Source organism: Coenobita brevimanus, chromosome 95 (assembly GCF_032717465.1).
Source record: "Coenobita brevimanus isolate Jiangsu-jjx chromosome 95, ASM3271746v2, whole genome shotgun sequence".
NCBI lineage: Eukaryota > Metazoa > Arthropoda > Malacostraca > Decapoda > Coenobitidae > Coenobita > Coenobita brevimanus.
Window position 1 is genome coordinate 28,503,407 of NC_137048.1, and position 27,500 is coordinate 28,530,906.

At 40.8% G+C, this 27,500-nt stretch overlaps 1 protein-coding gene across 1 annotated transcript in view; it reads left to right on the forward strand.

Moving 5' to 3' along the window:
* tyn (trynity) overlaps positions 1-27,500 on the forward strand; it is a 183,569-nt gene that overhangs the window by 35,364 nt on the left and 120,705 nt on the right. The window contains exon 3 of the mRNA XM_080282996.1: positions 14,283-14,327. Coding sequence (XP_080139122.1) covers positions 14,283-14,327 — 45 coding nt within the window. The remainder of the gene's footprint in view (positions 1-14,282; positions 14,328-27,500) is intronic.

A 27,500-nucleotide genomic window follows, 5' to 3' on the forward strand; every position in this document is an offset into this window, starting at 1 on the left:
AACAAAAGGATGAGAGCCTGCCAAACCTGTCCCTTGCAAAGAAAGTGAAAATGAAAAAAAAATAAATCAGATTCCGTTCTCGTCGAGATGCCTAAACACACTACGGTTGAAATACAGAGAAAGGGGTTATTTTTTCTCTGTATATTTCTCCGTCTGCTATTTTTTTTTTTCAGCTTATGTCTGTCTGCATTTCTTTACTATTTTTAAACCATTTTATACTATTTTTCTATCGTTTTTCTATTTTTGATATATACAGTAATCATTATTTTTTCCTTTCCTTCCTTCTCGTCCTCCCAAAGCCATACAGTATTCTTGCATCCAGGTAACTTCCGCTCCACATCCACCTGTACCATTATCGAGTCCAGATCCCGTCTCCTTGGTTACTAGTATCGCGCGCTTAAGAGGCTCCTGCTTTAGAAATGAAATAAGGAAACCATGTTCTAGATCTCCCTATTCCATGAGCATTTAAGATGATGATGTTGATGATGATTATGTTGATGATGTAGATGATACTGACGATGATAATAGAGGATATTGATGATAATGACGATGATATTGGTGATGATGATGATAATGAAGATGATGATGATGATAATATTGACGATGATATTGATGATGATGATGATGATGATGATGATGAAAAAGGTGATACTGATGATGATGATGATGATGATGAAAAAGGTGATACTGATGATGATGATGATGATGATGAAAAAGGTGATACTGATGATGATGATGATGATGATGAAAAAGGTGATACTGATGATGATGATGATGATGATGAAAAAGGTGATACTGATGATGATGATGATGATGATGATGAAAAAGGTGATACTGATGATGATGATGATGATAATGATGAAAAAGGTGATACTGATGATGATGATGATGATGATGATGATGATGATGAAAAAGGTGATACTGATGATGATGATGATGATGATATCTGTCGTAAATATGGGGTTTCGAAATATTCCCTTAATATCATTTGAAGGCAACAAGAATGCACCATGATGAGGGGTATAATAATTAGAATATAGAAAGTTACGCACAGTCTATGAATATGGTGAACTTGAAGGACCGTGAAAAAGGTACAGTGACTCTAGTGGATACGGTGAATTTTGAAGAACAGTGAAAAAAAAAATAAACTGCAGTGAACCTATGAGTACGGTGAACTTTGAAGGGCCGTTAAAAGGGTATGGTGACTCAGTGAATACGGTGAGCTTTGAAGGACCGTGAAAAAGGTACAGTGACTCAGTGAACACGGTGAACACTCAAGAACCATCAGCAAAAAAGCACAGTGAGTCCAAGAATACGGTGAATTTTGAAGGACCATGTAAAAAAGTCCAATAAAAATGTAATTACGGTGATGGCGAGGAAGTAGCGTGGCCACACCTTGACGGACAGGTAAAGAGGGCGGGTTTTTAGGGGAGTGGGGGTAGAGACGGAGTGATGGGTGGGGTGGCGCTGGGTGGAGAGGAGGTAGGGATATTGAACGTTTATATGGGTGGCTATATGGAGTGCAGTTTGTTGTGTTTTTTTCTTTTTTTGCCTGTCACTGTCTCTGTCTATCTCTTTATCACTCTGTCTATCCATCTATCCGCCTAACTATCTGTCTCTCTGTCTTTCACTATATCTGTCTATCTGTCTGTTATCTGTCTATCTGTCTGTCTATTTATTCAACTATTATCAAAACAAGGGGAGTCTTCTGAGCTGGGTACGATCGTTAAAGGAAGCAAGCAAGTATAAATGATCGTACTGAGGTGTAGAAAATCATTAAAATCGTAGGGGAAAGGGTGATTTTTCCTTTGTCTTTCTTTTTCTTTTTTCTTTTTTTCACTGTTCCTTTGATGACGTGTTGATGTAGGGGTGGTGGTGGTGGGCCGTGGTCATTCTCCCCCCTCCCCCCCACACACACAATCGAGGAAGGGAAGGACAAAAAAGGTAGTGTCTTGAATCATTTCGTGAGAGAGAGAGAGAGAGAGAGAGAGAGAGAGAGAGAGAGAGAAATGTACTGTAATATGATGCAGTAAGGTGTGATATAATGTGATACAGGGTAATGTAATATTCAATAAGGAGGTAAAAAATGTAATTAAGAGAATGGATAGAAGAAAAAGGGAACTACTGTAATTTTCTAGCTAATTGCCTTCAAATCCCGAAGTCTCATTAACATTACAAATTAAGGAAGAAGCGAGAAGAGACTGCCAAGAGGTGACGACAGAGAGAAATTAGTGGATGATTTTTTTGTAATTCTTTGGTTAGGAGTTAATATTTTTACTGTCGAAATGTTGGTAAAGGGAACTGATTCTTACACTGTTCCTATCCATCAGCAACCCTACTAATGATGATGATGATGAAGATAATAATAATAATAATAATAATAATAATCTATCTATCCATCTATCTATCTATTTGCCAGACACCATAATCCCGTAAAGGGTGGCCATTTGACACGGAATTAGTTGTTTTACAGGGAGGGGCACTAACCCTCCACCAACCCACTTGTTGACACGTAGGGAGCACGTATGGTTTGGTTATATGGTTACCACCCGGCGTTGTAAATGGTTTCTTGGCTTACAGGAAACCATTTGGCTTGTCACTCAATGTAAAGTCACCTGTAAAGGAAAGAAAAGGAATAAGAAGTGACAGGAAAGATAGGAGAAATAGGAAGAGAGGAGGGCAGGCACAGAAAAAGAATGATAAAAGCTAAGGAAGTAGGCAGCACTACATCAAGTGAGTGGATGATGGTCGCCACCACCTACCACAATTTAATGATAATAATAATAATAATAATAATTATAATTATAATAATAATAATGATAATAATAATAATAATAATAATAAAAATAAAAATAATAATAATGATAATAATAATGAGTGTTTCAGCCATCGTCATACATGAATAATTGTTCAAACTAGGTCTGGCAATCTTTAATATACAGTGGATAGAAGGGAAAAGGGAACGCACTAGCCAGCTCATAGGCCTCACCAACACATCCAGGTGATGAGAAATGGGGTGGGGGTTTGGCCGGACACGGGTATTTAGCGCTCCATAGAGTTCTCCCTACTTGGCCATTTGGCTGGCACGGATGTATGTATTTTTCGCCACGGGGACACACAGGAAGACGACCTTGTGTACATATGGCGGTGTTCCACATGACGGAGCTCCAGGAAGGTAGGTAGGGGCGTGAGCGTAGGGGAGTAGGTGTTCCGCATGCTCACACACCTTGCTGTTGCTGTTACAGTTATATGCCTACTATGGCTGTGTAATGGAGCTCCAGGAAGACAAGTAGAGGCGTGAGCGTGGGGTAGTAGGTGTTCTGAATACAAAGATACCTTACTGTTGCTGTTACTGTGCTGTTATACGCCTACTGTAGCTGTCTGTCTTACGGCACGGCTGTATACTGACCTATGTTTGAAAGAGCGCCGAAGAAACAGTGTGGTAGAGCACGTGTGTTTAGGAGAAAGAGTATTTTTCACGTTCGCAAACCATGCTGCTGCTGTTGCAATATATGGGTCGTCGTTGCTGTCTGTTTTTGTCGTCTGTCTCGTGTGGTATATGCTGTTGCTGTTTTGCTATCTGTCTATTGGTGCTGCTTGCTGCTTTAGTTTCTCTTCTTGTCTGTCTGCTAGAGCTATTTACTGTTACTGTTTGTGTTATTGTTACTGTCTGTTGCTGTTTTGTCCACTCGGATTGCTTAATAAGTGTCTGTTTACTACTCCTGTCTACCTACTGGCGTTGTCTGTCTACTGCTCCTATCTACCTGTTGGCGCTCTCTGTCTACTGCGGCGGTGGTTCCACATGAGGGAGCTCGAGGAAGATAGGGGTGGGAGGTGATGGGAGAAGTTTTGCTGTCACGTACACATATGTTGCTGTTGCTGTTGCTGTCTTGACGTTACTGTTGCGGCTACTGGGACCGCCCAATAAGTATCTGTTCCTTTATTCGTTTTTTCTGTCCATCATATTTATAACAGTGGGAAATAAAAATGCGATGATGGTGATGATGATGCTTGTGATGATAAGAGTAATGATGATGAAAATGATAAAGATAATGGCAGGAAGATGATGGCAGTCGTGACGATGGTAATAAGTGATAGTGATGATAACGACGACTACGAGGATGATGTTAATTACATTGTTATTAAAATGTTCATGATCTTCTTGACAGCTCCATATGACGAGGCATGTTTCGGTATGAAAAGGATGTTTATAATGATGATGATGATGGTGATGATGATGATAATAGTGTCAGTGATAATAATGAGTACTAACTAGACGCTGCCAACCATAATGATGATGATAACGATGATGGTGATGCTAATGCTAATGCTAATAATGATGGCAGTGATAATAACGGTGACGATGACAAAGATGGGTGCACTCATATGAAAAAATTTCCCCTTCTCGCCTTCACCTCCATATGTCAGCAAGCTCAAGGGATGTGACGAGACTTATTATGTGGCATAAGGAAGGTGTTTATGCTGAGACTGGCATCTTCAAGGAGGCAGATGGTCAGACTTGAGGAAACAGTTAGCTCTGGAGGTGGACATAACATACTTAAGGACCCCACGAGATGAACAGCTGGTTGGTCATTCTGGATATGGCGTCGCATCTAGAATAATGGCTTTAGTTTGTCTGTGTAATCTTCGTCGTTGTCGCCTTAATGATAATGATGATGATAATTATAGTCAAATTACTGCTGCTACTGATAATAAACTCTGTTACTGCTACTCCTACTACTTCTACTACTACTACTACTACTAATCATGATCATGATCATCATCATCATCATCCTTCTTATCTTCCTCCTCCTATTTATCCTCCTCCTCCTCCTCCTCCCCCCCCCTCCTCCTCCTCCTCATCATCATCATCAGTACGCAGTTCCCCACTAATACGCAATATGGAAAGGGCTTAGAAACAGGAGAAGGAATATACAGAAGCACAACATTGAACAGAGTGTACAGTGAAATGAAACAACTACTTACACTTAATTCTCAACTTGCTGATCTGTCTTGGGAGAAGGGGTTACTGCCCAGGTATAAAGAGAATAAATCGGTATCAAAAATATTTTACGGCATGTGGAGTCTCGTGGCATGGTTGGTAGAGGGCTTGGATCCAAGGAGTGCGTGTGCTACAGTTTTACGCCACGGTATGAATCTACTGTCTGTCTGTCTGTCTGTCTGTCTGTCTCTGTCTCTGTCAGTCTGTCTCTGTCTGTCTGTCTCTGTCTCTGTCAATCTGTCTGTCTGTCTGTCTGTCTGTCTGTCTCTCTCTCTCTCTCTCTCTCTCTCTCTCTCTCAAGGGCGGTACGCTTAAAACGAAGAAAATGGAATGCAAAATCCCAAATCTTTACTAATCATTTTGGTTATTAGTCTGCATCCCACATTACAGAGTGCAGTCAGCAGTAATATAGGACGACTAAAGACACCACCTGACTCACTTCAGAAATTATGGTCTGAAAGAGAGAGCTTGGATTCCACTTTTCGATTTAAGATTTAAGTACACCATAAGAGGAGGTTGAAGCTTTTTACATTAATTATCTAAAATCTGGTTTCCTGGTGTGTCAATGATCTGGATTACGATTTACTACCCTCCTGGACCGACATTTTACCGTAAGCTTTTGTTCGTCTTATGGCAGCTTCCCAAACTGCTCGATCTCTGGCTGCCCCTAGATGAACCCTTAGCCCTAAGAAACCCTCTCTCAGCGCCTCGACCCATGTTTTCTTAGGACGGCCTTCCATTCTCCTTTTCCATCCACAGTTCATACCCATTCACCTCTCCGCAAATTTGCCTTCCAGTCTCACACATGACTAACCTCCTCTCCCAGCCTACCCTACATATCCAACTCCCCCTCCTCCCACCCTGCTTACCCCACATGTCCAAAACCTCCTTAGCCTATGCCACATGTCCATCCCCCCCACCCAGCCTACCCAACATGTCCAAAACCTCCTCAGCCTACCTCACATGTCCAAACCCCCAAACCTACCGTATTATGTCCAACCTTCTGCAAGCCTACCCAACATGTCCAAACCACCCCAGTCTACTCCCGACAAAAGCCTCGCCATCACGTGTTTTATGCGATATTTTCAACCTTGCACTGTAGGTCTTTGGAAATAATTCGGTTTAGATGTGTGCAGTGTTAGTTACGTTTCTATTTTCACGTCTTAAATTAATTCCTTTCTGCGCGCCTGTCTATAGATTTGTTGAATTTAGCTCCACTGCTTTCCTTTATCTATTTGTGTTATATTTTTCCTGTTACACTTTTCCCCATTGATTCCTTTTATTTTATTTTTTCGCATTTTTCTTATCTTTAAAATTTCTCTTCTTTTTTTCTTGCTTTTTCTTCTCCCTTTTCCCTGCTTCTCGGTGTTTTGGTTGTGTCGGGGTTATGGAAAATGTAACTTATAGTGCTTTTTACCGTTCATCTCTATCCTTAACACTTTGCATAATGATAATAATAATAATAATAATAATAATAATAATAATAACAACAATAATAATACTAGTAATAATAATAATAATAATAATAATAATAATAATAATAACGATAATAATAATAGTAATAATAATGATAATACCATAATGACGACGGCGCTATCCATCCATCCATCCATGCATCCATTCACCCATCATCCAATCCTCTACGTGAAAAAAGTTAAAAGTGGACGAAAATCTGGGCCGCGGTATAGTGAATGAACTATATGGAGTTGTCCCTACCTTGAGTGTCAAATATGAGTTGGCAGAAAAGGAATGTCGGCATACTAGAGCTCTTCCTACCATGAGAGTGTTAAAAATGAGCTGGTAAAGAGAGGATGCTGGTGTGGGAATTGTGAGAGTGAGGTCTGAAGGGTGAGAGAGAGACAAATGATTGGGGTAATGGTGGGAGGTAATGAGTGGGAGAGTGGGGAGTAAATGACCGAGACAGGGATGGAAGCAGGGGAAAAGAAAGGTGAGAATGTGTGTGTGTGTGTGAGAGAGAGAGAGAGAGAGAGAGAGAGAGAGAGAGACAGACAGAGAGAGAGAGAGAGAACTGAATGAAATGAAGAAAGGGAATATGACAGCTAAAGTAAAGAGAGACTGAAAGATGACCCAAGGTAAAGTGGGAGAGAGGCGAGTTAAAATGAGGTAGAAAAATGAGAGAAAAAAAAAAAAGGAAAATGTGAGGTAAATGCGACTGGGACGAAGGCAAGTGCCGGAAAAAAAGGAAAATGATCAGAATGGAAGGGAGGCAACGTGAAAATCGACGGTAGGAGAGATATGAATGAGCCGTCCAGGCGATCGAGAAAGGAAAGTGATAGTGTGAAAGTATGCATGATTTCTGTTGATTTCTTTTTCGCTGTTTTGGAGAGTGAAGAGTTAGAAGATGAAAACAACCTGGGGAATAAAAATAAAACTTACATGAGGGAAAGAGTGAGGGAGGAACGAACAAAATACGAGTACTTAGGTCGAAGAAGATGAGGTAATGAAAAGTGAGGTATGTTAGAGTCAGTGAAAGGTTTACCATCATCATCATCATCTCAGTCCTCCTCCTCCTCCTCCTCCTCCTTCTCCTCATCCCTCCTACCAATACATATTCCCTATCATTTTTAGATTTTACATGCCCAGAAAACTAACAAAAGTAGACAATAAAGAGTGAACTGCATTTTCGTTGCTGTTCTCACTTCGGACTCTACAAATTAACCTGTATAGCAAACAATTAACTCTTGTGCACATTGAAGACTATGGTTAAATTTAGTTAAGTAATTGTTATAGTCTTTAAAAATTGCAATGGTGGCAGTGAGCAATGAAAAAAAAAAAATCGGCTCCGGTACATACTTCAAAAATGCAATCGAGTTACGTCACGATCGCCGAACGAAAATTCCATTAGCAAGTGACACCCCATTACTCTCCTTGTTCCTGCCCCTCTCACTCCCCCCGACGAGAGAGAGAGAGAGAGAGAGAATAAATATAGCAACACTGAACCAATAGTGGGAACATGTATTATAAAAAAAAGTAGCCAAGATAATATAAAAGTGTTGTGAGAGAAAGGACAGGCAAAAGAAAGAATAATATTAATAAAACGTCCAAGAAAAAAGAGAAAATCAGAAATAAAAAAACGAAAAGAAAACGAGAATTTGTGCGAGCGAGAGAGAGAGGGGAGACTGTTCTTTACGGAGAGCGTCATTACCAGAAATTGCTTCGATTTTCCGGTATATTTTTCTCCACGTCCAAGATCAGTTGCAGTGGGTGAAGGGATAGATTCAGCCTCTTTGTTTCGGGGTTCGTGACTCGCTCGTGTATTTATGGGAGTGTTGTTGTGGTGGGATAGGTTTTAAGGAGCTTGATAAATGATTCTTTTGTACGTCTATCAGTGCCTTGACGTCGTATCTTATTATCTCATCCAGGGTGGTGGCAACAAGTAGCAAAATGACCTTCATGCAACCTTCTCCTGTGTCAGTTGCACATTTTCCCTCCAGTGTTGCATATCTACTCTCCAGCTCACTCTCTCTTGTTGCATATAAGCTTTAGCCTCATCCTGATTAAGCTGCAGTTCCTTCTCCATCCCACTCTAACCTCTTGTTCATTCTACTTCATGCTAACTTGCAGGCGTTCTTCACTCTACCCGACTTGGCTGTCTCGCATAAAACTGCTAATCTTTATCCTGGGTCAGCTGTAGGCATTCATTCTAACTCACACTGCCTTTCTGGATAAATTTCCCAACTTTACCCCAATTTCATCTGTTATCCTTCACTCATTCCACTCATCCCTCTTTTCTCTCTCACTCATACCTCCTTTAAAAAATTTCTAACCCCATCCTCACTCAGTCATAATCCTTCACTCCTTCCTTACCATTTTCCAGCATAATTTATTCGGCTATATCTAAATGAAGTCCTCGGTATCTTTTTTATTTATTTACTTTGTTTATTTTTTGTAGAGGAACCAGTTATAGATCAGAGTGGCAGTTGGCAGAACGATACCACCTGCTTGGTAAAGGCTGTAAGAGTTATTAAATAAACGATACTGTCCTGCATTAATCCTGACAAATAATGGTGATGATGATGATGATGATGATGATGATGGTGATGATGATAATGATGATGATGATGATGATGATGTTTTCCTTCTCAGCAGTGGTAAGAGTTGACAGGTGCTGTTAAAGAAATGAAGAAAGATGACGCTTTAAAAACTATCAGTCCGTCCACTGCACTACTGTATATTCAGATAGCGTTTGTAATTCATTCGACTGAAAGACGTAATGAAAGGGAGAATGTAGAGAAAGAGTTATAAGAAAGTCGCTTGTATTACCTAGTCCATGACATGCATCATCATTATTAATAGCACCACCATATATAGCCCTGTTTCGAAGTATAAAAGACGATGTTGGTACTACCCAGAAAAGAGAGAGAGAGAGAGAGAGAGAGAGAGAGAAAGCAGGAGAAACATATTACCTACCCACCAGACTTTGCCCACGCCTCCAGTTCATATATAATGTTTTTTTTTTTTTTCTAGTACACGTGAAGGGGGAAAGACCTATATCTGTTATAATGAAGAAAAATGCAAGACAAATTAAATATAAAACTATAATCCATCCATTTTGCTGTTTTTACCGATATTTTTTTAGTATTTCTACACATCCATTTCCAAGCACAGACGAAATGATAAAGGGAACTGATGGAGGAGGGAGAAGTATATACCGTGTACAGAGATTAAACAGAAAGTTGTCAGTCTATTTTTTATGTATTTTTTGCACATATACAAACCTTCCCATTCCCGTTCCTCAGATTCGTGGCCTGACTGCATTTGGGTATAGAGTAGCGGAATGCCCAGAAGTGACAGATGTGGGAGAGTGACGTCTCTCTCTCTCTCTCTCTCTCTCTCTCTCTCTCTCTCTCTCTCTCTCTCTGTTCTTTACCCTCTCCTGATTCTTTTTATTCTTTTCTTATTCCTTTCATTCCTTTCCCCTCCATTCTTCCTCCCATTCGTTCCCCTTTCTTTTTTCTCTGTCTTCCTGTATTTCTCATTTCTCTTTTACTTCCTTTCCTATTTTCTTATTTTCTGTCTTTCATTTCTTTCATTTCATCTTGTTATTTTTTTCTTCCCTCCCTTCATTTTCCAACTACCATTTCTAACCTCACCCCCTCTTTATTCCTTCCTGTCATTTTCTTCCCTTCTTTTTCTTCCCGTTATCATGTTCCTCCTCTTCCTTTTCTTCCCATCTTCATTTTTCTCCCGTCTTCCTTTTCTTCTCTTCTTCATTTTTCTCCCCTTTTCCTCTTTTTATCTTCAGCTTCCTTCTCTTGACTTCCAAATATTCGGTTTACTTTTCTTTTTTTTCCTCTAGTCTTCCTACTTTTCACTTCATTTTCTCTTCATATCTTTGTATTTCCCTTCATGCTTTTCGTCCCACCTTTATCTTTTTCACTTATTTTCTTTTCATCATTACATATAGCTTTCCCCTTTTCTTTCCAACTTCATATTTCCCCTCTTCCCGTTCTTCCTTCCCCTCATCTAGGCTAGCCCGTTAGGTGAGGGGAAGTGCGCCCCTCTACTGCCGAAGCTGCGACAGGTGGACGAGTCGGCCCTGACCCCATCTGTCATCCCCTCACCCTCATTACCCCCTCCCCTCCCCCCCTCTCTCTCACCTCCTCCTCCTCCTCCTCCTCCTCCTCCTTCTCCTCCTCCTCTCTTCCCATCGCCTCATTCCTTCCTCTTCTGTCTATCCATGCCTCATTTATTTTTCTTTCTGCTCCTCTATCTGCCCCTCTCTCTCCGTCTCTCTCCTCTCTCTGTCTTTTTCTCTCTCTCCCCTCACCTTCATTCCTCCATTCCTTTCTGTCGGTTTTTTCTTTTCCTTCTTTAATTTTCCTCCTTTCTCTGCCATCCCCTCAGCCTCATTCGTTACTTCTGTCTCTCCTTCCTTGTCTCTCTTTTATCTTTCGTTTTTTGTTTTCATCCTTATTTTTATCTTCATCTCTATCCTCCTCCTCCTCCTCCCCCTCCTTCTTCTCATGTCTTTTCAAACTATTCTTATCCAGTATCATTTTCTATTTGATATTTTTTCCTTCATTTGAATTTCTTTGGTTTCCTCTGTGCATTTACCTCTTCTTCATTGTTCGTGTGTGTGTGTGTGTGTGTGTGTGTGTGTTGTGTGTGTGTGTAAGTGCGTGCGTGCGTGCCTGCGCATGCCAATTCATTGCTTTTCTGTCCTCCTTTTTCATATTCGTCGTCCTTTCAAGTAGTCCCACCCTCTCTCTCTCTCTCTCTCTCTCTCTCTCTCTCTCATCCCTGACACCACAAACACAGTCCAACCCTTCACTCGACTCACACAAACACTCGCACACTCTAATCGTCCCAGCCTCTCTTTTCACCTCTGCTCGTCCAAATACTCCTCCTTTTACCCCTCACTCTCCCTCAAATACTTCTCCAGGCCTCAAAGACATCAGAAAGTAATCTAAGGGGACGATTAAGACGGCACGAGTGGACGAAAACACAGCTCGTTCGTTTGGCGGGTTTCGTGGGCCATATTCCGCGGTTTTCGTCATTTCAGGGTTTCTAGTTTTCTCTACGACTCTTCCCCCCCACGTAATGAGGTTGATTAGCGGTAAGTGAGTGGGTAATTGTTGTGGTAAGGCACGTACGTATCTCGTGTGTGTGTGTGTGTGTGTGTGTGTGTGTGTGTGTGTGTGTGTGTGTGTGTGTGAGGGGGAGGTACGTGTGTGTGGGAGGGAGGGGGAGGTGTGTGTGTGTGTGGGGGGAAGGTATGTGTGTGTGAGGGGGAGGGGGGAGGTGTGTGTGTGTGTGTGTGTGTGTGTGTGTGTGTGTGTGTGTGTGTGTGTGTGTGTGTGTGTGTGAGTGATTTAACTGAGTTTGCACCTGCTCATGTATGCTGAAGTCCTTTATTTGACTGACATGTAAGTGGATTGTCGAAACAGTCTTGAGAACAGTCACTATTTTCTCTCTCTCTCTCTCTCTCTCTGTTTATCTATCTTTCTATCTCCATGTGTCTATCTCAGTGATTATTTTCTTCACAATTTATATATCAACCAATCCGTCTCTCTCTCTCTCTCTCTCTCTCTCTCTCTCTCTCTCTCTCTCTCTCTCTCGAATAAATAATGTTACAAGCCATGACTTTCCCGAACAACTCAAGATTTCATTTTTTTGCCCTCGATATTTGTACTTTCCAGCTATTGACTAAATCCACCACCATCACGATCAACAAATACCTTTTTTTATGTTTTTTTATTTTCTTCTTTATTTTCTTTTTACTTTTTACTTAGCAAATGAAAAGTTGAAATTTTACTCCAATATTCCTCAGTGTTTCCCATGCCTCCCTTCCCCGTTATACCCTAAACTCATTATTATTATTACTATTATTATTGTTATTATTATTATTATTATTATTATTATTATTATTATTATTTTGGGTTTATTTGGAGTCTTTGCCACGCTTCATTACGTGAGTTTTTTTTTTTCGTATTTTGCCTCTAGATTGCGAAATTAAATGGATATGTTAAATCTGCAGAAACAAAACACACACACACACACACACACACACACACACACACACACACACACACACACACACACACACACACACACACACACACACACACACACACACACGAAGCTCGCACCCAAAGCAAATATCAAAGACGTTTTATAAGCATCTCCGCAGAAAAAGCAGGTCAAAGTAACCCTCTGATGATGGAAGAAACTCTGTTATTAAATTCCACCGCGCAGCATAGGAATTTTTTCAGCTGAGAGTGAGCCATAGAAGATAAAGTTAATATTGTCACCATTAACCCCCACACGGTCGCATCAACTCTATCACTGAACCCACAAAAGATTAAGAAATTTAACTTTGGGTGAGTCATAGGAGTTAGAAGAGTAGAGATAGATAGATATAGACAAATAAGATAGGTAGATAAGAAGGCAAGGGGTTAGAAAAGGCCGACTATCTCTTCTCCCTCAGGCAAGGACAAACAGAGGCAGAAATCCCGCCCCTCCGTAAAACACTGACAAACTCACGCAAAGGTTAGGAAAATTGAGTTTTATTGGCCATTCACACATAAGGACAGTTTCTCCCCCACGAAAAAAGAGAGGGAGAAGAAGACGAAGAGGAAGAAGAAGAAGAAGAAGAAGGAGGAGGAGGAGGAGGAGGAGAAGGAGGAGGAGACGAAGAAGAAGAAGAAGGAGGAGGAGGAGGAGGAGGAGGAGAAGGAGGAGGAGACGAAGAAGAAGAAGAAGACAACGACGAAGACAAAAAAGGAAGATGAAGAAGAAAAAAGACGATGACAAAGACGAAGACGACGACGACAACCACGACGACCACGACGAAGAAGAAGAAGAAGAAAAAGAACAAGAAGAAAAAGAGGAAGAAGAAGAAAAAGACGAAGAAGAAGAAGAAGAAAGAGAAGAAGAAAAACGGCAGTACAGGGTGAAGGTGCAAGTCAGCGGGGCAACTCCTTGAATTTCCGGGTCTTGGAAGAAGTTTGCGGGTAAAAGGAGAAGAAAAAAGGAAGAAATGCCATGTGGGAGGCTGGTAAACTTTTTTTTTTCTCCTTTTTTTGTGTCGTTTTTTTAAATCCTTCTGCTTTGGTTTTTGGTCGAGAGAGAGAGAGAGAGAGAGAGAGAGAGAGAGAGAGAGAGAGAGAGAGAGAGAGAGAGAGAGAGGTAAGCCTATTTCTTTCTTTTTTTTATCCCACATATCATGCCAGTAAAAAAAAAAAAAAAGAAAAATGGAAAACCAGGCTACAAGTATTGTTTTTTTCTTTTTTCTTTCTGTATATTGTTTTCACGTATTTACTTTTCTTTTTCACTATTATTTCTGATATTTCACCACACATCTTGCAAGTAAAAGAAGAAAAGAACAAGAAAAGTACAGACTGGAACGCGGTCTGTAAGTAGGCTTGTTTTTCTTACTGTCTTGTTTTCACCCTTTTTCTTTAGTTTTTTGTTTGTGATTCTAATGTGCAAGTTTTTCATCTTTTTCTTTAGCTTTTTTTTTGTTTCTGTGTGATATGTAATTCTTTTTCCATATACCCTGCTAGTAAAAATAAGGGAAACTACAATATTTTCTTCCTACTATATCCCGTTTTCACAGCAAAAAATAAATACATAAATAAATGGAAGGAAGTCAAGTAACATACCCACTGATTTTGTTTTGATAATTTCTGGTTAAATAATACCAAGGACATTTTCTTACGCTCCTGTCATAAAAACTGACTCTCTCTCTCTCTCTCTCTCAGAATATATCACCAATCTTTACTCCCCCAATTAACATGCTCTTTTTCGATTTCAGGCAGGCTTATCCCGTAGACTTCCTCCCGCCCGCGCATCCGTCAAGGTAAGAATCCTCCGCCAATTTCTGTGTTGATTTTCTGCGAGGGGGGTCTTGTATATCTTTGCTGGGTTCAAACATTTCGTACTTTAGGCCTTCCGAAACTGGTTCATTCATTTTAGCCAGCCAGTTTGGGTGGGTGAGGAGGGGGAGATCATAGTATATGCAGTTTTTTTTTTTTTTTTTTTTTTTTTTTTTAGTATTGCCTCGAAATGGTGTCGAAACTTATTAAGATCTTGACAATTAGCCATTAATATTATTCAAGAGAGTCAAAATATGCGTTACTTTCCTTGGTATACTAAAGATTAGTATTCAGGTGGGTTGTAATATCGCTTGCTAAACTGACTAGGAATATTCTGGGTTTTAGAAGGGTTGTAGTATCACTTCCTAAATTAGCCAGTGATATAATTCACGTGGGTTGGAGGGTTGTAATATCGCTAGGTAAAGTGACCAGTACTGTAATTCAGGTGGGCTGGAATTCTCGACATCTCGCTCTATAATTCCGGAACCTCAATGACGTAAAGAGACTGATGATAGCAAGTATACAATTCAATCAATATATTGTGTACTAGCTTACGTCTTTTAAATTCAACACGCTATTACCAGTCTCCTGTTTACGATGATGCGCTGCTGTTAGTAATGAGGATAATCAGGAAGTGCATTGGCTGTAGTGGGGATAATATATAGATGTAATTTGTTAAAGGTAGTTGAGCAATATTAAGTTGTAATAAACCGCATCTCACGCTCGTCTTCATTGTGCTATTCCTTTCCCCCCCTCTCTCTCTCTCTCTCTCTCTCTCTCTCTCTCTCTCTTTCTCTCTCTTTCTCCCCTATCTTATCCTCTAGGGTACTTCATTGAAAGGAATTATAACTGTCTGGTATACAAGGCCTAACCCGTAAATACCGATTCCCCCTGGAACGTTATACTGCGCGAGGTGGTTACAAAGTTCCAATGTATGCAAATTAAAGTTCTTTTGACATTTTCCCTATACTCACCTCTATTCCCAGCACAAACTTTAGTAATTTTCCCATATGTATCTGGACATTTCTTCCATGCTGAGTTTTAGAATTTATTAGATAAAAACTCCAAAACCTGTGGTCAGATTCTCAACGTCACGGGCAGGAGCAGGCTTATTAAACTTTTGCGAGAATCTTGTTCTTATTGTCATCAAAATTTGCTTCTTCTCGAGGCTCGGGAACCCAAACACAAGTAATCAAATAATCAGTCACTCTTCTGTCGTGTGCTCACCAGTGGCATCCATGTTGAAACTCAGCCTGGAAAAAGAAACAAAACAAAAGGTCAATAATGGATACAAATTCATGCATTAAGATTTTCCTATCCCTCTGTATATTTTAGTACCCCCTAATGCGGTCAGCTCATTATATTTTTAAAAAATGAAGCGTCTTACACACAAGAGAGAGAGAGGAGAGAGAGAGAGAGAGAATGAAATATGGATAAATGTTCACAGTTTTTCCTCTTAATGCTTGAGGTGGTTGCTTTAGAGTCTTTGAAGGCCTTTGATAGAGCCGCCTGAATAGAACCCTCAGTAGCATGATATGGAACACTGGAGCGAATGGAACGAGACCGTGAACCCCGAGTTTTAATGATGAACGGAAGCGATACAGTTTCGGAGGGGGCGCGCAAAGGAGCCGCTTACCATAAATATTAAGTACAATAGAGTCGCCTTTAAAGAATCACTAGCCACACAGAAAGAGGGAGAGGGAGGGGGGGTGGAAATAGCAGACCTCCCCTCCCCTGATAGTAAACCCCCTCCCTAAATACTAAACCCGTAGTGTATATTAATCATTATTACCCTTGTGCAGTTAATAGGTATAAATCTAATAACTTTAACTAAAACTAACTTGCGTAGAACCCCCAGCAAAATAAGCCACTGGATATAAGCTGCAAAAGGACGAATATCTCCGGCAAATTAAAGTGAGTGAACTATAGGTAGCATTCTCAAGAGGGACGCCTTCAAGCGGTGGCACTGATATAACTGGGTGACGGAGCTGCCTGGTTATACACACGCCCCTCAACTTCCTCCCTTTCCCCTGAAAGGAGGAATGATACGGAACAGAAAGCATGAATGATACGGAACAGAAGGCAGGAATGATTCGAAACAGAAATGAGGAATGATTCGGAACAGAAATAAGGAATGATACGGAAGAGCAAGGATGAATGATACGAGACAGAAAAGAGGAATGATACGGAATGGAAAGAAGGAATGATACAGTACAGAAAGCAGGAATGATACGGAACAGAAATGAGGAGTGATACGGAACAGAATGAGGGATGATACAGAACAGAGAATAGGAATGATTCTTAACACAGACGCCACTGGAACGAGACCATGAAACCCAAACCTTAATGATGAACGGAAGCGATACAGTTTGGAAGGTGGGGTGCAAAGTGTAGCTGTTGACCATAAGCGTACCGAGCACAATGGACGCGCCAGAAAGGGAGGACATGAAAAATATGGCACGAACAATGACGGAGGAGCGGGGACGTGTTTTTAATTTGCACGGGCGAGAGAGCAGCGCAAGTGGGGAAGGCCGCGGCGAAGGAGTCATTGACGCCTGAGTAGAACAGGACGCACAGCCGTAGATTATGTAGATTTGCTTCCAGTCCTTTCCCACCCTCTCTCTTGGGACTCAAAATCTCGTTAGTTGAGGAGGTTGTCTAGCATCTCTTGCTTACTGTACTCTTTACCCAACTTGGCCTATAATTACCATTCACTATACTCATTTTACACTAACTTGGCCTTATATTGCCATCTCTTCGTCGTGGATGCTAAAGTGTAAGAATACATGTGTGCTAGAATTCGATGCTTGTCACGAAGAAGTGCCATAGAAATGATATACAGCTATAGTATTGTCTTCTTGTGCCATTGAGCTATATGAAAAAAAAAAAAAAAGCAAAAGGACGAAAATCTTGACCAGGTTTAAGTAAAAGGAATATAGTTTAACTACTGCATAAACAACAATACGAGTGATCTAACCTAGGCTGAGAAAAATCGCCTGGAGGTAACAAGAATATAATGCTACGGACTTCCTGAGGCTGAAGATGTTAAATTAACATATGCAACAAAAAAAATCCAATAGCAATATACGAGAAAATTAAGACAGGAAGAAATATTACCAAATCTCTTACGTCGCCTAGAATCTGGCTGAGTAACGCCGGGTGGGAACGGTACGCAGAGTCGTAGATCATGCTAACTCCCTTCCCAGCCTCATCCCCTCACCTCCCTCTGCTCTCTGGATCTGTAGTATAGCGGCGGAGATAACTGTATTGGGACCTCTCACGCCGGATCGTGTTACCTTACCATGCATCTGACCTCGAGGGATGAAGGTGCATTTTTCTTGATTACCACCTTCAATTTGGCGATTTTTTTGGGAGAAAGGGGACTAATTATTGGTACTTTTGGGAGTTTTTTTTTTTTTTTTTTTTTTTTAAAGTTTGGAATGGACTCTTATCGAAAGGGGATTTTGAAGGGGCTTATTTTTACGTCGGTGGATGTGGGTGTGGATGCAAGAGTGGTGTGATGGGGGTGTGGGGATGAATGCAGAAATGGTTGGGTGTGGGTATAAGAGTGGTGTGGTGTGAGAGTGGGTGTGTGTGTCTTTCCCTCACAGTCTTTTCGTCTCATCTCCTGTCCTCCTTTTGCCTTCCCTCATCTGATAGGGTTTGATGAGTAGGTCTACACATCATATTGCTCCACATCTCCTCATCTCAACCTCTGTTTTCCTCTTCCACCTATAAATAGTCCTGCATATCTTAATCTTTCCATCTCAGTTCTTCCTTTCCAATTCATCTTCCTGACAGACTTTGCCCCGTATTCTTGTTGATTAAGGAAGATCCCAAACATCTCTTTCTAAGCGATTTATTTGCTTATTACACCTTGTCGTCTTCTATGGTGTTGATGTAGTTTGTGGAAGTAAATCTTAGGGTAAAATCTGTGTATGATTATGAAGAATAAACTGCTCTGTCTGTCTGTCTGTCTGTCTGTCTGTGTCTGTCTGTCTGTCTGTCTGTCTGTCTGTCTCTGTCTGTCTGTCTCTGTCTCTGTCTCTGTCTCTCTCTCTCTCTCTCTCTCTCTCTCAACAACCGGCAGTAAGCAAGAGATGCCAAGGAGACACTTATGTACACTCTAGGACGATGAAGTTTGGAATGGGTGGGAGTGAGTGGGGAAATAGGTGAGGGGTGGGATAAGTGGGAGTAAGGGTGGATGGGGGAGAGGTGAATAGGAGTGTGTTGGTTCGTGGAATAGGTGGGTGGCGGTGGGAGAGGAATGTGGAGGGTGGGAGAGGGATTGGGATGGGTAAAGGTGGGTGGGATGGATGGGGTGAGGGAGGGACATGGGGTTGATCGGTGGATTACTGGTTCTCACGGGTACTGTCACACCGCCACGACAGAGACTGGCCTACATGTATCGGAAAACACACACACACACACACACACACACACACACACACACACACACACACACACACACACATTAGCCAGGCGGGAGTTGTCGCCAAGTAACGGGATGCTCTGTCGTCTGGAACTGCTAAACAAAAAATAAGGAGAGAAATCTGTGTTTTGTTTATTTTTATCTTTGTTGTTATTGATATTGGAGCCACTAACATTTTCCTGTACATCATCATCATCATCATCATCGTCATCATCATCATCTTCGTTCTTGTCTTCGTCCAATCATCATCATTATCATCATCATCATCATCATCATCATCATAATCGTTCTCGTCTCCATCTCTGTATCCATCATCATCATCATCGTTATCGTCATCATTATCATCATCATCATCATCATCATCATTTTTGTCACATATTCCGCTCACCACAGAATTTTTATATAGCCTAATCTTATCATCAACCAAACTCAGTGTCTCTTTTTATCAATGGAGTGAGTAGAATCCAAGAAAAAAAAAAACGAGAATCATCATAAGTCTTGCCAGAGAAAATAGGCAACATCTTCATTCTTTCTATATATATATTCTTAAAATGTTCTTCTGTTATATCTCTGTGTTCTATGTAGTTCTCTCTCTCTGGGTAACTGGGTGATCTCTCGACCGGAACGTGTGTGTGTGTGTGTGTGTGTGTGTGTGTGTGTGTGTGTGTGAGAGAGAGAGGGTAGGTGCGTGAGTGCGTGGGCGGATGGAGAGAGAGAGAGAGAGAGAGAGAGAGAGAGAGAGAGAGAGAGAGAATCATTCTTAATGTATCTTACGCCTTACCTCTAATGACCCATATTGCGCAGCGACATCCTCCTCGTATATTGCAGTCAGTGTTCATCTAACGGAACTGGGCAATTCCTAAATATTAAGTGGTGATTGCTTAAAATTTGATGAGTCTTAGGCTGGCATTCTCGTCGGATACGGAGGTTCCCTAGCACCTTTTCCTTAGCGATTTATTTTCCCAACTACCAATTAATATCGTCTTTTCTGCTTCTCATATCTTTTTAATGTGGGCATAGATTGCATGAATAATATACAAGAATATACTAACGGAGTAGACTAAGAAATAAACCGGTAAGGAAGTGGTGTTAGTATCCTTCCTAATCACACCAGAATTTCGCTCTTAGCAATGAAGTAGAAACAGGAAAAAATATATATCGCAAACCATCAGAGTCTCACACATTTCAACCAGTAGCCTGTAAAAGTTCACTGTACCCCTTTCGCTCAGACCTGGCTTAAAATTGCCATCTTTCCATCTTGAATGCTGAGTTGCAACGATAGATTAACATTAGAATAGCATGCTAGTCACGAAGAAGTGCCGTGGAAGGAATGCACAGCCGCAGTATTCTTTTTACTTGACTTAAGCGGCAAAAAGACAAAAATCTGGGTCAAGTCAAGGTGAAAATGATATTGGTAAGCCAGACAGGACGAAGAACAAGCACTTTAGTATGTTTATCTACTTATATATTTTACACACACACACACACACACACACACACACACACACACACACACACACACACACACACACACACACACAAGCAAGAAATTCTCATACCATCAGAAAAGAGCAAATAGTAATCAGCTGAGTCATAAGTTCACGCCAAACCACACTGACAAGACAAAACATTTCTTCTTAGTAATTATCGTATATCATTTCTCACGTGTTAATTCTTAGATAGACAGATAGATAAATAAAAGGCGAATTGACAGAAATTCACACATTACCAAAATAGACTAAATTACAGCCAACAGGGTCTAAAAGGTCACGAGGAAAGCCACACAGACGATGCACAAAAACTTTCCTGTGTGCGTACAGTATATGCAAGTCAACCCTCACTTATTTATTTTAGACAGATAGATATACAAGTAGAGGTATGTAAGTAGATAGATAGAAATTCACACACCACCAAAAGAGGACAAATTAGCCAGGTCTAAAATTTCACAGGGCAAGACACAGGACGAGGCACAAAAAGTTCCTTCTTTGTGTAACTGCAGGTCAGCCCTCACGTAACCTCCCTGCTCCTTGTTGCAACTCCTGTTGCCTGACGTTCTAGTGTCCCAGGAAAGGTTAGGGCAGGGCAGGGCAGGGCAGGGCAGGGCAAGGAACGGAACGGTATCGCTAATTTGTTCATGGAAATTCTGCCTTATGACTGTGATCTGGATTTTGATGTGTGTCGGTATAAGACGGTGTCACTCGAGAGATTTTTGCCATGAGACCTTTTGGCGGTTTTTTGGTACCTCGGTCTGTTTGCGTCTGTAACCAACCTAAAATTAGGGACCTGAGTTTATAAGGTGACGGTTGCGTGTTGTAGTCTTGGGGAATGTTTTGAGGACACTTGTCTTGTCAGTCACATATTGCGATTTTTCTGGCCACTTGTTTTTCTTCCAGGCAACTTGATCTTGGCGGCGACTTTCTAAGGGGTTGCTGGGGATTTATCTTGGTGACTGCGACTGAAGAAGCTCGTGTGATGGTATTTCTTTAAAAGGCTGCCAAGAGAATTTTTTTTTTTTTTTCCAAGATAGAGTTGCCAGGGAGATGATGCCAGAGAAACAGATCGTGTGACACCACCTAAATTTCTGTCGATAGTTGGGCAGCTTCAGTAATCTCTTCCGCCAAACGTCAGACGATTTTATTCACCTGAGAAAGGGTAAACGAGCCTGAGGGTGTTAATACTGTTGCATCTAAGCCACTCATCGGATCGGGACAACTCCAGTATCCATCCAAGCTAACTCCAGACGATTTTATTCAGCTGGGAGTGAGTCAAAAAAATCTTAGAGTATTAATACGACACATTCAACTGCCTTTACGATGGGGGCAGCGCAGGAACAGTTTTTTGGGGAGAAAATACCGTGGGAAAACGTTGGTTATTCATTGGCTTTATATATTTAAGCGGCAAAGGACCTGTGAATCGCTCAATGGCCAATTCCCAGCCGTAAATCTGTGGCAACGGGACCCACGCCTTGGTCCTCACGTGCCAGATTAAAAGGTGATGTGCTGAACTTTATCTCAGTCTGTGGTTGGCCACTTGAGCCAAAGATGATGTTTTTAAATTCTCTCTCTCTCTCTCTTTCTCTCTTTCTCTCTCTCTCTCTCTCTCTCTCTCTCTGGCTAACTACAAACTATTATATATATACCATATCATTATATAGTACATGGGAGACGTCTCTTGGAGAATGGGGTTAATGAAGGCTATATCTAACTCCTCCAGCTCAAAATGGACCTCCTAAGCAGAATAAAATCATTTGGCGGTAGCGGGAATTGAGAAAATATATTCATGTAGTGTAATAGCCAGTTCTCACCATTAACTTTTTAGACAACGGGATCCACGCTTTGGTCCTCTTAAAGCTGACAAGGAAACTTTTGTCTCCGTCTTTGGCGAAATTGGCGAGAAAAAAATCGACTCCAGAGGCTGAATTCGGCGTTTGGTGAGGTATCCGATCCCGTATTGCTGTGTGAAGTTCTCAGGAGAATTATCGAAACCGTTTAAACCTGGACACGTCATTTTATTTATTTATTTATTTTTTATTCATGGTACATCCTAACGACATTCATCTTTTTTAGAGGTAGGATTAGTCACAACCTTAACTAATGCCTTCATTACTACCGTGCTCTTCTGAACGTATGGAAATAATCTGGAAGTAGCAGAAATATTAAAGAAAAATTATGGAAGTGGCAGATATATATAAAAAAAAAAAGTCACCTGATTCGCGAGGTTAAAAGATAAGGAGCAAAATTTTGTCTCCTTATTTTCGTTAAAATTGTCAAGAAAGAATGAGGATTATCAAAACCGTTTTAAATCTGGACACGTCATTTTATTTTATTTTTTTCCATGCTACCTCCAGACGATTTTATTTAGCACTGGGTAGATTTTTATGAACTGGAGGAGTTAGTTACAGACTTCTTTAGCCCCTTCGCTACCAGGGTCTCGTAAACGGGCTGGAATGGACTATAAGTGGCAGAAACAAGCACAAAAATTAGAATACTCGACCAGAATGAAGGGGCTAAATGGTTAAGAGTAAAACCATGGGAGGTAATCTAGTGCGGTTAGGATGCTGAGTAACACCTCCTCCTTACCGGTTTATTTCTGTACCTGCTCCGTTACCTCATTCTTGTGTGTTGTTCTTGCAATGTACGTCGACATTAAAAAGATACAGGAAGCCAAAAAGAGGATGTTAATGAGTCGTTTGAAAAATAAATCGTCAGGGAAGAGATGCTAGGGAGCTTCCTTACCCAACGCGAATTCAGATCCTCGTCTCTTTAACTTTTAATTAATTTGGTGAGAAAAAATCGACCGCCGGCTGACAGTGGGGTTTAATTCGGTACGAGATCCCATGTAACTGTGTGAAATTCTTAAGGGACTATGCTAAGCTCCGGCGTTTCTGAAGATGAATAAAAATGCTCTGAAGATAAGAAGCATCAGAGAAGACTTCCTGGTTTCTTCTAAGGTAAATAACAAAACCTTAATACCAGCGAACACTAAGTCCCCCTTATCCATTTACTTTCCACCTCCCTTCGCCTCTGTATCATAGGTCTTCAAGCCGTAGTGACGCATTTTTTTAGAGACCAAGTTAAAGTGAACAGGTTGTAGAAATTTCTGTGCTGAACGAACACTTTAATCCCAGTGAACACTAAGTCTCCTTTATCAATTCATTTTCCACCTTCTTTCGCCTCTGTATCATAATTCCTCAAGCACTGACACGATGCTTTTTATTACTGCCGTTCCGTCTTCTTTCGGTCGATTAGGTACCTGTCTGTGCGGAACACCTGATTACATAACAGTACATTTAATAACAACGACGTGGCGGCTTTTTTTTTTTTTACCCCTTTTCCCAAGCATAATGGTGTCGTGATAGAGGGCTGGGTAGTATTTTAGGGAGATTAAGTGAGGGAAATTGTATGAGGCAGATTGGGTGAGGCAGGGTTGGGAAGACTGGGTGAGGAAGATTGGATCAGACAGGCTGAGTGAGAAAGATTGGGTGAGTCAGAGTGGGTGAGGCAGATTGGGTGACGCTGATTGGGTGTGGCAGGGTTAGGAAGACTGGGTGAGGAAGATTGGGTAAAACAGGTTGAGTGAGGCAGATTGGGTGAGGATGATTGGGTGAGGCAGGGTTAGGATGATTGGGTAAGACAGGCTGAGTGAAGAAGGTTGGGTGAGTCAGAGTGGGTGTGACAGATTGGGTGAGGTGAACTGGGTGAAGTAGATTGGGTACGGTAGGCTGAATGAAGGCGAGGTAGGATGAACAAGGTAAACTGACGAGGGAGATTAGGTGGGTAAGGCAGGAGGGAAGGCAGAAAGTGGGCGGTGATTAATTTACTTTACTTTTTATGCTAATTTGTTTATGGTTAAGTTTATGGTTCAGATAAGTAATTTTTATGCTCTTTTAATAATTTACATCACTTTAAAAATGTGCTAATGATGTTTATTTTCTTTTACATGTGTTAGTAAATGCTAAATTGTTGATGATGTAAATATATTTGTGTTTTATTATCCAGAATGCATTTCGTCGTGATTCCGTCATTATCACTGGGGAAAATTATATTGCATAGATCTTTAGTGATAAAGTAACATTTTTTTTTTTTATTTACATCCACTTTGTTTTCCTTTTTAATGAAAGGGTGGAATTAGGTACTAAAATGTAGGCAGCGCGCGCGCGCGCACACACACACACACACACACACACACACACACACACACACACACACACACACACACACACATGAAATTCGCGCCAAGCGCACACAGAACCTCTTTCAGGAAACCACACCAATTCCATTCACACACACACACACACACACACACACACACACACACACACACACACACACACACACACACACACACATTTATAACAGGACCTCAGTACATGCAAACACTCATAACATATCTATTTACAAAGCAAATTGTCTCAAGCACACTCAGATACGGTACGAAATACGGTAGATAGAAGGATAGATATAAAGATAAATAGGTAGATACAGTAGTTGGACAGAGAAACACATAGACAGGTTGACAGATGGATTAACAGACAGACAGACAGATAGATGGACAGAATCAAAAATCGACAGAGTATAGACAGAGAGACAGATAGATGATATAGACAGCGAAAAAAGTTCATTCTGAAAGGATTTGTATGGAACTGTTGTGGGAAAGGACGCAAGACTGAAAGAGGACTGGAAGAGGCCCCATTAAAGAAAAGTAAATTACGTTAAAATAATCTTTACCAATCATCCACAAGACTCACTAACATATCGTAAGAAAACCCTCTAATGCTACCACACCTGTCAAGAATAAGACAATCCAACCATCTGTTCAGTACGGAGGGTATATGGGAGCCCAGGTGGTGACATGTGATGGTGTGTATTTTGACTAGTATAAGGACTGTTGGGCATTAGGGAACAGACTTTTTTAGTGTATACCTAGAGCCGGATGTATAATAATGACTTAATTATGCACTTGTTCACTCATCAGCAATCAGCACACAGTGAAAAGAATGTACACACACACACACACACACACACACACACACACACACACACACACACACACACACACACACACACACACACACACACACACACACACACACACACACACACACACACACACACACACACACACACACACACACACACACACACACACACCTGCAATAACAGTTACTCATCAGCCAGCCTTGACACCCTGCCTCTCTCGTGTGCTGCAGGGAAGAACGCATAGCACACCACACCACACAACACCACACCACACCCAAAACACCATGCCACACCACACCGCAACTCCACCACACCACACCCACAACTCCATCACACTTCTCCACAACCTCACCACACCAAAACCTTATCTGCTCCCACACCCCAGGCTCAGAACTGGCGCTTATATTTCATACATAAAAGCCCTGGGGAACGTGAATGCCTTAATTTAGGTTCTTCTTGTACTAGTCACATACCCAGTAAATGTTTTGTGAGTCTGTGTTTCCTTCATTTCATTTTCATCTCAGCTGCCGCACCCCTAATTTCAAAGTTCATGCAAGGAGGCTTAGATAGAAATGTCTCAAAGTCTCTCTGTTTCGTGTTATCCATTTAGAATCATAAGTCTGTCATCTCCATTGCCTTATATACATGCATCCTGTCTTTGCATTTACCTATCTTTCCGTCCTTGTACTTGAAGGAAAAGAAAGTAATGGTTATTTGTAAGATACACATTTAAATTCTCACCCACGAAGACGTCCATAGTACAATAAAATCCTCTGATGTTATCCACGCTAAGAAAAAACAAACATTAATTTGGACAGGGCTAATAGAAACTGATCATAACATCCACAGTTAAAATAATATCACTACGACTAAATAAATTCTTTTGGAGTTGGCGATACTGGAGAGAGAGAGAGAGAGAGAGAGAGAGAGAGAGAGAGAGAGAGAGAGAGAGAGAGATGTTATTGTATTAAGAGGGTTAAGGAGGTGTGAATCAAGAAAGCACAGACTTCCATAAATACTTTTAGTGACAGTAAGGTAACGGGGGAGAAACGGGAGTCGGGGTAATAAGGAGTAACCAGCGATTGCGTTACTGATATGTGGCACGAATACTGTATGACGTTAACCCCTGTGACGAGAGAGAGAGAGAGAGAGAGAGAGAAAAAAAATTATTCAAAGTTCCTCTCATTACCTTTTTACATAAAACTCGCTACTGATTTCTTGTCACTTGCGAGGTACATACTACTATTATTATTTTAGTGTTTATTATTATTATTATTATTATTAATATTATTATTATTATTATTATTATTATTATTATTGTTATTATTAGTACTACTACTTATAGTACCACTACTACTACTGCTGCTACTACTACTACTACTTCTATTACTACTACTACTTCAACTACTACTACTACTACTACTACTTGTCCTATTATTATTATTATTATTATTTTTATTATTATTAATATTATTATTATTATTATTATTATTATTATTATTATTATTATTATTATTTGACCGGAATGACTTGTTTCTTACTGGCTGGCAATTTAATCCCGTGTCTGTCTGTCTTCCTCACTCTGTCTGTCACTCCACTTGTCTTCTCACTCGTGCCTGAGTTGAGATAACTTTAATTTGAAATTTTGAACACTTCCCCACTCCCACTATCTCTTATCTTTCTTCATATCCTTACAGCACCTCACTTTATAATATTCCTTCATTCTCTCTCTCTCTCTCTCTCTCTCTCTCTCTCTCTCTCTCTCTTTCTCTCTCTCAATATCCACGTATCATTCTTCAGTATTATATTCCTATGTCTTATCACATTTTCTTTTAATTTTTTCTCGTTTTCAATTTCATATTTATTCTTTCATCTATTTTTTCTATCCATTTCTGTCTACTCTTCTGCCAATCACTCCCTTTTTTCCTCACCTCTTTCTTCATTATTTCCCATCCCTTAACGTCATCATTTCTGCTATTTTTTCTTACAGTTGATTAAATTTCTTTCCATCTTCCTTCATTCCTCTGCTGTACCTTCAGTCTCGTACTATAACTCCGTAATTCTCTCTCTCTTTCTCTCTCTCTCTCTCTCATGCTCTGTCGACTCTGAGAAGGAAAGCCTCACCACAGACCGGCCCTCGAACTAACACTCTCAATCAAAGCCTCACAGAAGAATGATTCGCTTATATGCTCCGAAGTTAAAGATGGAAAATGAAAAGAGTGAGAATGAGGGAGTGGCGAAAATGA